The following is a 13,828-nucleotide window of genomic DNA, read 5'->3' as shown; positions in this document are numbered from 1 at the left end:
TGGAACCCAGGAGTCCGGGCTCCCAGCCCCCCCCCTTGCTCTAACCACCAGCCCCCACTCCCCTCCCAGAGCCGGGGAGAGAACCCAGGAGTCCTGGCTCCCAGCCCCCCCCTGCTCTAACCACCAGCCCCCACTCCCCTCCCAGAGCCAGGGAGAGAACCCAGGAGTCCTGGCTCCCAGCCCCCGCCCCGCTCTAACCACCAGCCCCCACTCCCCTCCCAGAGCCGGGGAGAGAACCCAGGAGTCCAGGCACCCAGCTCCCCCTGCTCTACCCCACCAGCCCCCCTCCCCTCCCAGAGCTGGGCAGAGAACCCAGGAGTCCTGGCTCCCAGCCCCCCTCCCCTCCCAGAACTGCGAGAGAACCCAGGAGTCCTGTGATTAAACCTTCCTTGCTGCCCCCCTGCAATGTCCCCTTGGGTGTCCCCCAGCTCCATGGGCCACAGGGACACTTTCATCACAACCTGCACCATGCGTAGCCTCAGAACTCGCCGCCCGCGTCACCCGGCCCAGCCCGACCCTCTCCGCTCCCCCTGGGCTCTGCCAGCCATGAGGGGGGAGTCCCACTTGGCACCATACCCTGATGCACTGGATGGTGGATGGCCCAGACAGTCCCTCTCCCCAGTATTCAGGACTCCTGGGTTCTCTCTCCTGCTCTGGGAGGGGAGTGGGGGCTGGTGGTTAGAGCAGGGGGGGCTGGGAGCCCGGATGCCTGGGTTCTGTGCTGCAGGGGGTGACTCTGGATGTACAGTGGTGCATCTGGGATGCGATCCACCCCGTGCGGTCCAGAAAGCATCAGTCCAAGACAGCTTGTTCGCCGGCTGGGAATCCGTTCCCTGAGCGCCAGGGACAGAGGAAAAACTGACAGATCCTGTTTTCCATCCCCGCAGCGTCTGCCAAGCCGAGAGCGCAGAACAGGGGGCGCAGAGGGGAACATACCACCCCAAGGCAACAGTGCCAGAACCCAGGAGTCCGGGGAGCTGCTATGTGAGGAAATCACCCCCTGCACTGAGGCTACAGCCCCCCGCCCACCAAAAAAACCCAGGAAACCACCACCAGGGAATTTCCCCCCGGGAATGGGGGCTGACCCCCAGAAAAATAGAACCAGGAGTCCTGGGTCCTGATGCTGGAAGAATCTTGCCCACTGGATTGAGGCTGCCCCCCCCCCCAATAAAACAGAACCCAGGAGTCCTGGAAGCTGATGCAGGGGGAATTCCGCCCCCACCCCAGCATGGGAGATGTGCCCCCCCAGAACCCAGGAGTCCGGTGAGCTGGTGGGGGGGTCTATCTGCTTGGGGAATGCTCAGTGCCCCGAAGTCCCCCCCCCAGCGCCAGAGCCCTACCTGTGGGGGTTCGGGGGCAATGCGCAGGCTGAAGCAGCACAGGTCCGTCCGGGCGGCGCTGTGGGTCTGGCTGGGTGGATTCCCTCGCTGGGAGCTGGATGCCGGACGCACACGCACACACACAAGCCAGGCCCACATCTGGATCCCATCAGCCACCTGCCAAAAAGCCAGAGGCCGGGAAAGTCAAACCGCCCGGAGATCGGGGGGGGGGGGGTGAGGAGCTTGGGGGGAAACCTTGTATAGATGTAGCTAGGGTGTGGGGGTGTGGGTGGAGGGGGGTGGCGATGGACAGACAGATGGGGGGCAGGGGATGGACAGATGGATGGCTGGAGGGGGGGATGGACAGATGGAGTGGGGAGTGGGGGATGGAGAGACGGATGGACGGATGGATGAAGGGGGTATGGACAAATGGATGGAGGGAGAGATGGACGGACGGGATGGAGGGGGGGGATGGACAGACGGACAGAGGGGCGGGGGATGGACAGACAGATGTGGGGGGTGGAGAGACGGATGGACAGATGGATGGAGGGGGGGATGGACCGACGGACAGAGGGGCGGGGGATGGACAGACGGATGGACAGTGGGGGATGGACAGACTGATGGAGGAGGGGGATGGAGGGGGGATGGGCGGACGGATGGACAGACGGATGGACGGGGGGATGGTCAGACAGATGGAGGGGGGATGGACAGATGGATGGAGGGGGGGGATGGATGGATGGATGGATGGGCGGGGGATGGACAGACGGATGGACAGTGGGGGATGGACAGACTGATGGAGGAGGGGGATGGAGAGACGGATGGAGGGGGGATGGACAGATGGATGGAGAGGGGATGGACGGACAGATGGAGGGGGAGATGGAGAGACGGATGGACAGATGGATGGACAGACAGATGGAGGGAGGGATGGACAGATGGATGGAGGGGGGGATGGACAGACGGATGGACAGACAGATGGAGGGAGGGATGGACAGATGGATGGAGGGGGGGATGGACAGACGGATGGAGGGGGGGACGGTCAGACGGATGGACAGATGGATGGAGGGGGGGATGGTCAGACGGATGGACAGACGGATGGAGGGGGGGATGGTCAGACGGATGGACAGACGGATGGAGGGGGGGAAGGAGGAGGGATGGACAGATGGATGGAGGGGGGGATGGCCAGATGGATGGACAGACAGATGGAGGGAGGGATGGACAGATGGATGGAGGGGGGATGGACAGACGGATGGACAGACAGATGGAGGGGGGAATGGAGGGAGGGATGGACAGATGGATGGAGGGGGGGACGGTCAGACGGATGGACAGATGGATGGAGGGGGGGACGGTCAGACGGATGGACAGATGGATGGAGGGGGGGATGGCCAGATGGATGGACAGACAGATGGAGGGAGGGATGGACAGATGGATGGAGGGGGGGATGGACAGACGGATGGACAGACAGATGGAGGGGGGAATGGAGGGAGGGATGGACAGACGGATGGAGGGGGGAATGGTCAGACGGATGGACAGATGGATGGAGGGGGGGATGGACAGACGGATGGACAGATGGATGGAGGGGGGGATGGACAGACGGATGGACAGACAGATGGAGGGGGGAATGGAGGGAGGGATGGACAGATGGATGGAGGGGGGGACGGTCAGACGGATGGACAGATGGATGGAGGGGGGGGACGGTCAGACGGATGGACAGATGGATGGAGGGGGGGATGGCCAGATGGATGGACAGACAGATGGAGGGAGGGATGGACAGATGGATGGAGGGGGGGATGGACAGACGGATGGACAGACGGATGGAGGGGGGATGGTCGGAGGGATGGACAGATGGATGAGGGGGGATGGTCAGACGGATGGACAGACGGATGGAGGGGGGAAGGAGGAGGGATGGACAGATGGATGGAGGGGGGGATGGCCAGATGGATGGACAGACAGATGGAGGGAGGGATGGACAGATGGATGGAGGGGGGGATGGACAGACGGATGGACAGACAGATGGAGGGGGGAATGGAGGGAGGGATGGACAGACGGATGGAGGGGGAATGGTCAGACGGATGGACAGATGGATGGAGGGGGGATGGACAGACGGATGGACAGATGGATGGAGGGGGGGATGGACAGACGGATGGACAGATGGATGGAGGGGGGAATGGAGGGAGGGATGGACAGACGGATGGAGGGGGGATGCTCGGAGGGATGGAGGGGGGGATGGGGTGGGGTGTGAGGAAGTGGGGGGTTCTCTGGGTTTTGTCACTGGTTTGCACGCCGCGGGGGTGGGACTCAGTGTCCCTGGTTTAACAAGGGGAGAGGGAGTTCGTTGGGACACAGACCCGGAGAAGGAACTTGGGACCCCGGCCGACGGCCTGGAGAACGGAGACCCCAGCGACTGGTGACCCGGAGTCGCAGCCGGCTCTGGCCAGTGGGGGGGACAATGGGCTGCGGGGAGAGGACCCGGTGACCGGACCAGCCGGTTCCAGCCCGAGGGGCCAGAGGACAGAAGAGGGGAGAGGGGCCCAGGCGACCCTGTTTCCCTGGCTTGGAGCCGGGGTATCAGATGCCCAGCTGGGGAGCAGGGGGGCTGGAGAGGGGGAGCAGGCAGAGCCCCCCTGGATGCAGGGAGACTGGGATGTGCTGGGCTGAGGGGGCCAGGCCTGAGGCCGGAGAGTTTCCTGTGCTGTGGTCAGACGCTCGATAACCCTCCTGTGTGACGCTGGCTGAGAGACAAGGGGCTTCCCCCAGGGACCGCACGGGGCCAAGAGTGGCTCCGACCTGGGAGCCCGTGACAGTGGGGGATGGACAGACAGATGGAGGGGGTGGGCCCAGGAGCAGAGGGGGGTCTGGTGGGTTATAGCAGGGGGCTGGGAGCCAGGACTCCTGGGTTCTCTCCCCGGCTCTGGGAGGGGAGTGGGTCTGGTGGGGTAGAGCAGGGGGGGCTGGGAGCCCGGACTCCTGGTTTCTCTCCCTGGTGGGGGTTGAGGGCTGTTTTGCTCCTGCCTAGTCCCGTGTCCGGGCCCGTGTCGCGCTCTCCCATGTGCCGGCACGTCTTGGGCTCTGGTCGCTGGGGGGCCGCAGGCTCTGCTGGCCGGGGCAGGAATGCAGCGGGAGAGGATGTGAGGCCGGGGGAGAAAATTCCTGCGCTGATCTCTGGCCCGAGCCGGCGCCTGGCCTCAGGGGATGTGTCCAGCCCCCGGCTCCAGGAGGGGAGTGGGGCCTAGTGGTTAGAGCGGGGGGGGTGGGCTGGGAGCCCGACTCCTGGGGTTCTTTCCTCAGCTCTGGGGTGGGGCAGGGGCCAGTGATACGGGGACCCCTCCCCCGGCGCTGAGATGCGGCCCCTCTGGGGTGGGGTGGGGGCCGGTGATACAGGGACTCCCTGGAGTGCAGCCCCCTGCCGCTGATTGTGCCCCTCCCCAGGCCCCCAGTCCTCTGTGGGGAGCACGTTCCCCCTTCCCATGCTGCCCCCCCACTTTCTGCTGATGGGGCCAGAGCCGGGGGGCCCTGGATCCCCCAGCCTTATGTAACTGCCATGGGGGGGAGCTGAGCCCTGGACCCCCCCTCGATCTGGGGGGGTCCGGCCAAGGAGGGGGCGCAGAGGGGAGACCGCTCCTTGTGGGGCTCCCCCCCACCTCTCCAGCAATCTGCTTTGCCCCTCCCCCCAGCCCCTGGGCTCCCCCCCCCCCGCCCCCCATCGGGACCCAGGCCGGCCGTGTTTTCACAGCTGCAGCCGGTACATGCCTTCGCCATCACATCAGCCCCCCACGCTCTCCCCCCTTCGTCCTCGCCCGGGGCGGGGGCTGGCAGCCCCCCAGGCAGGACCCCTTTGTCTCAGCCCAGCTCCCAGCTTGACCCCAGAGGGGCCGCGTCTCCACACCCGCACCCCACAGAGCAGGCCTGGCCCCCCAGCAGCCCGGACAGGGAGCTGATGTGTGCATGGGCCCAGAGCCCAGCCCGGCTATATATAGCCCTGGGCACGGCCTGCCGGGCAGCCGCCGCATAGCCCCCACCCGCCTGCCGGGACGCTGACAGAGCTGGGCCGGGCGTGGGGCGTGGGGCCAGGACGTGGCCCTCTGGGGTGGGGCAGGGGGCTGGTTATCCGGGGACCCCTCGCCCCATGCCGACATGCGGCTGGCTCTAGGGTGGGGCAGGGGCTGGTTATCCGGAGACCCCTCGCCCCGTGTTAACATGCGGCTGCTCTAGGGTGGGGCAGGGGGCTGGTTATCTGGAGACCCCTCGCCCCGTGTTAACATGCGGGCTGGCTCTGGGGTGGGGCAGGTGTCACGGAGTATTGGGGGACTCAGGGCCCTGCACCCCCGGCTTCCTGCGATTCACCATGACTCTCAGCCAGCCAGTAAAGCAGAAGGTTTATTTGGATGACAGGAACACAGTCCAAGACAGGTCTTGCAGGCACAGACAACAGGGCCCCCCTCAGTTAGGTCCAGCTTGGGGTCCCAGGGCATCCCAGCCCCCCCCTTTGGGGGGTCAGAGCCATCTCTGCCTCCCAGCCATCTCTCCAGCCTCCTTCCAGCCTGCTTCCCACACTCCGCCTTCAGCGACCCCTCCCACAGCCTTTTTTCAGTTTCCCGGGCCCGGAGTCATCTGACCTCCAAACCCCTCCTGGGTTCTCATGTTACAAGCTCAGGTATGTTCCCTTGGGCCGGCTCCCATCCCCCGATGCAGACCATCCTAGTCACACTCCCCTGTCAGCATTCACACACCCCAGCAAGAACAGTCCCAGTTCGTCACATCTCTCCCCCCTTCGAGACCGAACTGAGCAGGGTCACTTTAGCCAGTGACCCGGGGAAGTTCGAACCTACCCCCGTTCCCATGGATGCCCCCGCATCCCTCCAGTCCTTGGTGAGAATTACACCAGGCCCCTTCCGTTCCACGCCCCCCCTTAGGTCGGGGGTGCTTGATGGCACTCGCAGTTCGCATGTGGGAAGGTTTATGCGGCCTGGGCCCTTTTCCCACCCCCATACCTCTGGGGTTCCAACTGGGCTGTGGTCTTCTCCCAGCGCTCCAGTCTGGAGGTCTGTGCTTTGGCTCTCTTGGTTTAGAGCCGCCCTTTTAACCTTGGCCACCCTCTGGAAAGGATCCTTTATGCTGGGCAAGGGTCCTAAAGCTCTTTTCCCCTTGTCCCAGGCCTTCCTCCCCCTCTGACAGGGGTCACAGGATCCGCAGTACTGTCGGACAGTAACAAAGACCCCAGGCCAGTAAAAGCTCCGTAGCAGCCTCTGCTGGGTACGCCAGGTTCCTGGTGCCCTGAGAGGGGAATGTCATGGGCCCGGCACAGCAGCTGGCGGCGATACTTCTGGGGTACCACCAGCTGCCTCCTGATCCCCCCTGACTCCATTTTCCCTGGGGGAGCCCATTCTCGGTACAGGAACCCCTTCTCCCACAGGAACCTTTTCCGGCACCTCGTTCCATGGTCTGTACCGCATTGAGGTCGGCCAGGTCCCTTATCTTCCGCAAGGAGGGGTCTCTCTGTAACTCGGCCTGGAACTCAGCAGCTGGGACAGGGATGGCCACCTGCTCTTTCTCGCCCGCTGGGTCCGAAGCTGCAGCCTCCCTGAGCCGCGTCCCTGGGCGTTCCCTCCCCACCAGGTTAGGGTCCTGCGCCTCAGGCAAGGGCACCCCCCCCAAGGCCAGGGCGCAGGGCCCCTCGCCGGCTCTGACTGCGGGTCACAACCAGTGCCTTTTGGGGGTTGCTTGGCCAGTCTCCAGGTCCCCCCCCATCAATACCTCAGTGGGGCAGATACGGGTGTACCCCCACATCCTTGGGGCCCTCCTTGGCCCCCCACTTCAGGTGTACCCTTGCCACGGGCACTTTGACTGGTGTTCCGCCCACCCCCGTCAGGGTCAGGTAGGAGTTGGGCACCACCTGATCTGGGGCCACCACCTCGGGCCGGGCCAGCGTCACCTCTGCGCCCGTATCCCAGTATCCATTGACCTTCCTCCCATCCACCTCCAGGGGAACAAGGTACTCTCTCCGGAGGGACAGCCCCGCGCCCACCGTATAAACCAAAAACCCTGAGTCTGGGGCATCCAGCCCCCTAGAGGAGCTGGCCTGGGGCCCTTCTCTCTCTTGAGCAGTTGATAAGCTGCCAGCCCCTCTTGCGTGAGAAGCCTGCCCCTCGTCCGTCTGGGCCTCTACCAAGTTAACCCTATGCGGGTTCGGTCTGCTCAGTCTGTCCTTGAGCTTGGGGCACTGGGCCCGAACGTGGCCTCTTCGGCCGCAGTAATAGCAGCTCATGTCCTGTGGGTCCCCTCGAGCCGGTCGGTTGTCCCTGACGCTGGGCATTCCCCGTGGGAGGGGATTCCCATATTCCCTCTTTGGGATGTCCCAGGGTGACTCTCTCTCTGCATCACGGCGGGCCTGTTCCTTTGGGGCTCCTCCCTGCCACCCCCTGACCGCTCTTTACAAACTCATCAGCCAGCTGCCCGGCGTGTCGCGGGTTCTCTGGCTTTCTGTCCACCAACCACAGCCTCAGGTCGGATGGGCACCGCTCATACAGTTGCTCCAGTACCAGCAGTTTAATCAGGTCCTTCCTTCGTCTGGGCCCCACCAGCCCACTTGCTGGCGTATCTTTCCATGCGGACGGCTAGTTGCAGATATGAGATCTCAGGGGTTTTATCTTGACTCCGGAACCTTCCCCGGGTACATCTCAGGAGTCAGCCCAAACTCACGTAGCAGGGCCTTTTTGAATAGTTCGTAGTCCCTTTCTCTGCCTCTCCCAGTTGGCGGTACAATGCCACGGATTTGGGGTCCAGTAAGGGGGTAAGGACCCGGAGTCTGTCCGCGGGATCAACCCGGTGCAGCTCGCAGGCCGTCTCAAAGGCCTCCAGGAAGTCATCCATGTCCTCCCCCTCCTTGTATGGGGCCATGATGCACTTATCAAAGCTCCGTGCAGTCCTGGGTCCCCCCTCACTCACCGCAGCCGGGGGTTCGCTGCCCTCAGTCTCGCCAGTTCCAGTTCATGCTGACGCTGTCTCTCATTCTCCTGTCTCTGTCTCTCTTCATGCTGTCTTTGTCTCTCTTTCTCCTCCCGTTCATGCTGACGCTGTCTCTCTTCATGCTGTCTCTGTTGTTCACGATCCTCCAGCTCCCTCAGTTTTAGCTCTTTCTCCCATTCCAGCCAATTCCGCTCCCCGGATGCCGAACGTCGCCGGGAGGATCCTCTGCTGGCCGGCGAGCTTCGCCGGGGGGACCCCCTGCTGGCCGGGGGGGTCACGGCGCCTTCGGTATTTGCTGGGCTCCTCCCCACCCTTCCCCTAGGCATAGGAAGGAGGGGTCTCGGGAAGCCCTCAGCAGCGGGCTGACCACTCCCAGCTGGGACAGACACTGGTGCCTGCGCTGCATTTGCCAGGCTGCTTCCCTGAGACACAGGGATCAGTTCATTCGCGCGATCTTCCGCCTCCAGCTGGGCAATGAGCTGTTCTTTGGTGAGCCTCCCAATGCGCAGCCGCCTCTGCTTGCACAGCTCCACCAGGTCGCTCTTAAGCCGCTTGGCATACATCTTCCTGCTGGCCACTCACCGGCCTGTGTGCTCACAGCTCCCCCCAGTTCCCAGGGGGACCCCTAGTGTGCCAGCCCTTCTCGAGGTCACCACCTCTCTGCCAGGGTCGAGCTGCAGACTCCTCCGCCCCTGGGACCACTCGCTGCGATCCCCCCAGGGGACCCTGTTACTGCAAAAGTCCTTCTCGCTGGTCACACACTCCCAGGGGTAATAACCGTCTCTCTCCCACTCTTCAGCGTGCCTGGTCCCCGTCAATCCCCCTTCGTTTTACTGCTCCCCAGTCACTTACTGCAGGAAGCGCCGTCCACGGGGTGCAGTAGATCCCGCCGCTGCCACCAGTTGTCACGGAGTATTGGGGGGACTCAGGGCCCTGCACCCCCGGCTTCCTGCGATTCACCATGACTCTCAGCCAGCCAGTAAAGCAGAAGGTTTATTTGGATGACAGGAACACAGTCCAAGACAGGTCTTGCAGGCACAGACAACAGGGCCCCCCTCAGTTAGGTCCAGCTTGGGGTCCCAGGGCATCCCAGCCCCCCCCTTTGGGGGGTCAGAGCCATCTCTGCCTCCCAGCCATCTCTCCAGCCTCCTTCCAGCCTGCTTCCCACACTCCGCCTTCAGCGACCCCTCCCACAGCCTTTTTTCAGTTTCCCGGGCCCCGGAGTCATCTGACCTCCAACCCCCTCCTGGGTTCTCATGTTACAAGCTCAGGTATGTTCCCTTGGGCCGGCTCCCATCCCCCGATGCAGACCATCCTAGTCACACTCCCCTGTCAGCATTCACACACCCCAGCAAGAACAGTCCCAGTTCGTCACAGCAGGGGGCTGGTTATCCGGGGACCCCTCGCCCCATGCCGACATGCGCTGGCTCTAGGGTGGGGCAGGGGCTGGTTATCCGGAGGACCCCTCGCCCCGTGTTAACATGCGGCTGGCTCTAGGGTGGGGCAGGGGGCTGGTTATCTGGAGACCCCTCGCCCCGTGTTAACATGCGGCTGGCTCTGGGGTGGGGCAGGGGGCTGGTTATCCGGGGACCCCTCGCCCCATGCCGACATGCGGCTGGCTCTAGGGTGGGGCAGGGGCTGGTTATCCGGAGACCCCTCGCCCCGTGTTAACATGCGGCTGGCTCTGGGGTGGGGTAGGGGGCTGGTTATCTGGGGACCCCTCGCCCCGTGTTGATGCGGCTGGCTCTGGGGTGGGGCAGGGGGCTGGTTATCCGGGGACCCCTCGCCCCGTGTCGATGCGGCTGGCTCTGGGGTGGGGCAGGGGCTGGTTACTGGGGACCCCTCGCGCCGTGTCGATGCGGCTGGCTCTGGGGTGGGGCAGGGGTGGTTATCCGGGGACCCCTCACCCTGTGCTGACATGCGGCTGGCTCTGGGGTGGGGGGCTGGTTATCCGGGGACCCCTCGGCTGTCCCTGACTGCGAGGGGACAGCGCCCCCGCCCAGCCCCCTGCTCCCCAGCACCCCTCCTGTGCCCCCGGGCAGGCAGCGGTGAGGGCACCAGCCATCCTGGCTCTAACTTGCCTTGACCAGTCCCAGCAGCTGGTGGTGCGGCCACCCCCGGGGGGTCCTGGGGGCCAGGGCGCAGGCGGGTGGTGCTAATGGGGGCGGACGGGGCGGGGCCCAGGGAGGGGGGATGTGAGAGCCCTGGCCATGGGGAGAGGTGGGCGAGACCCTCAGCAGTGGGGGTGGAAAGGGAGTGTAAGCCCCCCCTCCACCCCACAGCTCCTCCCATCCCCCCTCCATCGCCCCTGCTCCACCCATCCCCCCGTCCACCCCCAGCTCCACCCATCCCCCCTCCATCCCCCCAGATTCTCCCAACCCCCTAGCTCCTCCCATCCCCCGTCCATCCAATGCTTCCCAGTTCCCATTATTGGGCCATGAGGAGCTGGGGGGCCTGGCAGGGGCCGGAGGGCTCAGGGGGCCTGGCAGGGGCCGGAGGGCTCAGGGGGGCCTGGCAGGGGCCGGAGGGCTCAGGGGGGCCTGGCAGGGGACGGGGGGCTCAGGGGGGCCTGGCAGGGGACGGGGGGCTCGGAGGGGCCTGGCAGGAGATAGGGGAGGGGGACAGTGCTTAGGGGGCAGGACCCTGGATTCCGTCTTTGGAGCGCCGTGGGCTGCGCAGGGTGGGGGGCACTCACAGGCACTTCCTGCTGTGGGGCTGCGCAGGGGTGGGGGGGCAGCTTGTTGTGCTTGGCCGGCCCAGGGGCCGCTGGAGCGGACGCCGTGTTTATCTAACCCCGGCCGGCTGCAAATTGGAACCAGGCAGGACGCGGAGCGACACTGAGACGGGGGCTGCTGAACACCACCGGCGGCTGGCTCTGGGGTGGGGCGGGGGCTGGTTACCTGGGGACCCCTCGCCCAGCACTGAGACGCAGCCGCCTCTGGAGGGGGGCGCAGGGGCTGTTTGACCAGCCCCACAGCAACATTTGGACCCCTCCCCATAGAGCTGCGCCCATCCCTCCAGGCCCCTGCCCCCCAGCTACCCCCCAAGTGGCGGATAAAGCCGAGCACGCCCTCGGCCGCTGGTGGGGCAGACAGAAAACGGGGGAGGGAGCCGGTGCCTTGTGCCTGGGCACGCTCGAATGCCGGCTCGCCCAGAGATGTGGCGGGCACGGCGGGGGGGGGGGGGGGGGGAGCCCCTGGCTGGCTGGCCAAGTCCCCAACTTGTAGGGAAAAGCCTGGTGCTCGGCCGGGACACCCCGCCCCAGCGGGATAACGGCAGCGCTGGCCGGACAAATCCCCCAGGCTGGGAAACTGAGTCCTGGTGCCGCACACCGCGCCAGCGGCGAAGCTGGGCTCGGAACCCAGGCGTCCGGGGGCCCAGCCCAGCCTGCGAGCCCCCCCCTCGCCCACACGGCACAAATCCACACATCGAGGCTTGGCTACCGCGCCCGGCAGGCCCGTTTATCAGCCAAGGAGGGGACAGCACCAGGGGTCCCCCGTTGTATTCCCAGCCCGAGCGGGCGGGCCTGGGAAGGGGGGCTCCAGAGACCCCCGCCTGAGTGACAGACAGACGGATGGCGGGGGGCAGACAGCTGGACAAGGGGCATGGATGGGGCAGCAGCAACTCGGCCAGCTCACCGAGCAGGGCCTTGTGGAGCCCCCAGCCCGGGGTCCCGGCGCCCCTAGGCCCAGCCGCGCCGTGACAGGCCCGGGGTCCCGGCGCCCCTAGGCCCGGCCGCGCCGTGACAGGCCCGGGGTCCCGGCGCCCCTAGGCCCGGCCGCGCCGTGACAGGCCCGGGGTCCCGGCGCCCCTAGGCCCGGCCGCGCCGTGACAGGCCCGGGGTCCCGGCGCCCCTAGGCCCGGCCGCGCCGTGACAGGCCCGGGGTCCCGGCGCCCCTAGGCCCGGCCGCGCCGTGACAGGCCCGGGGTCCCGGCGCCCCTAGGCCCGGCCGCGCCGTGACAGCCCCGGGGTCCCGGCGCCCCTAGGCCCGGCCGCGCCGTGACAGCCCCGGGGTCCCGGCGCCCCTAGGCCCGGCCCGCGCCGTGACAGCCCGGGGTCCCGGCGCCCCTAGGCCGGCCGCGCTGCGGGTGCAGCACCACGCTGTGGTAGGCCCGGATGCAGGAGAAGGCTGTGGGCGGGATGCGCCGCAGGTCGATCAGGTTCTGCTCCAGGCGCATGGAGACCAGGCTGGAGTCCTCGGCCAGGCGCGTGTCACACAGCGCGTTACAGTGGCACCTGCCTGTGGGGGAGACGGGGTGAGGGGCTGGCCCCCAGCGCAGGGGCACACGGCTACAGCGCCGGCTGGGCTCCAGGACGCCGGGGTTCTCTGCCCGGCTCTGGGTGCGCAGTGGGGCTGGTGGGTTAGAGCGGGGGTGGCGGGGCCCGGACGCCGGGGTTCTCTGCCAGCTCTGGGTGCGCAGTGGGGGCTGGTGGGTTAGAGCGGGGGGTGGCGGGAGCCGGACGCCGGGGTTCTCTGCCCGGCTCTGGGTGCGCAGTGGGGGCTGGTGGGTTAGAGCGGGGGTGGCGGGAGCCGGACGCCGGGGTTCTCTGCCCGGCTCTGGGTGCGCAGTGGGGCTGGTGGGTTAGAGCGGGGGTGGCAGGGCCTGGACGCCGGGTTCTCTGCCCAGCTCTGGGTGCGCAGTGGGGCTGGTGGGTTAGAGCGGGGGTGGCGGGGCCCGGACGCCGGGGTTCTCTGCCCGGCTCTGGGTGCGCAGTGGGGCTGGTGGGTTAGAGCGGGGGTGGCGGGGCCCGGACGCCAGGGTTCTCTGCCCAGCTCTGGGTGCGCAGTGGGGCTGGTGGTTAGAGCGCGGGTGGCGGGGGGCCTGACGCCGGGGTTCTCTGCCCGGCTCTGGGTGCGCAGTGGGGGCTGGTGGGTTAGAGCGGGGGCGGCGGGGCCTGACGCCGGGGTTCTCTGCCCGGCTCTGGGTGCGCAGTGGGGCTGGTGGGTTAGAGCGGGGGTGGCGGGAGCCGGACGCCGGGGTTCTCTGCCCGGCTCTGGGTGCGCAGTGGGGCTGGTGGGTTAGAGCGGGGGTGGCGGGAGCCGGACGCCGGGGTTCCCTGCCCGGCTCTGGGTGCGCAGTGGGGCTGGTGGGTTAGAGCGGGGGTGGCGGGAGCCGGACGCCGGGGTTCTCTGCCCGGCTCTGGGTGCGCAGTGGGGGCTGGTGGGTTAGAGCGCGGGTGGCGGGGCCCGGACGCCAGGGTTCTCTGCCCAGCTCTGGGTGCGCAGTGGGGCTGGTGGGTTAGAGCGCGGGTGGCGGGCCCGGACGCCGGGGTTCTCTGCCCGGCTCTGGGTGCGCAGTGGGGCTGGTGGGGTTAGAGCGGGGGTGGCGGGAGCCGGACGCCGGGGTTCCCTGCCCGGCTCTGGGTGCGCAGTGGGGCTGGTGGGTTAGAGCGGGGGTGGCGGGAGCCGGACTCCGGGGTTCCCTGCCCGGCTCTGGGTGCGCAGTGGGGGCTGGTGGGTTAGAGCGGGGGTGGCGGGGAGCCGGACGCCGGGGTTCCCTGCCCGGCTCTGGGTGCGCAGTGGGGCTGGTGGGTTAGAGCGGGG

The 13,828-nt window shown here is 66.9% G+C and overlaps 1 protein-coding gene across 1 annotated transcript in view; it reads right to left on the bottom strand.

Annotated features, from left to right (window-relative positions):
- BGN (biglycan) overlaps positions 1–13,828 on the bottom strand; it is a 62,858-nt gene that overhangs the window by 37,893 nt on the left and 11,137 nt on the right. Inside the window, 2 exon segments of the mRNA XM_065571007.1 lie at positions 1,341–1,496; positions 12,381–12,523. Coding sequence (XP_065427079.1) covers positions 1,341–1,496; positions 12,381–12,523 — 299 coding nt within the window.

The sequence above is a fragment of the Chrysemys picta genome, chromosome 17 (assembly GCF_011386835.1).
Source record: "Chrysemys picta bellii isolate R12L10 chromosome 17, ASM1138683v2, whole genome shotgun sequence".
Taxonomy (NCBI): domain Eukaryota; kingdom Metazoa; phylum Chordata; order Testudines; family Emydidae; genus Chrysemys; species Chrysemys picta.
Note: the sequence above shows the minus strand (reverse complement) of the source record. Positions and strands in the feature narration are given on the sequence as shown.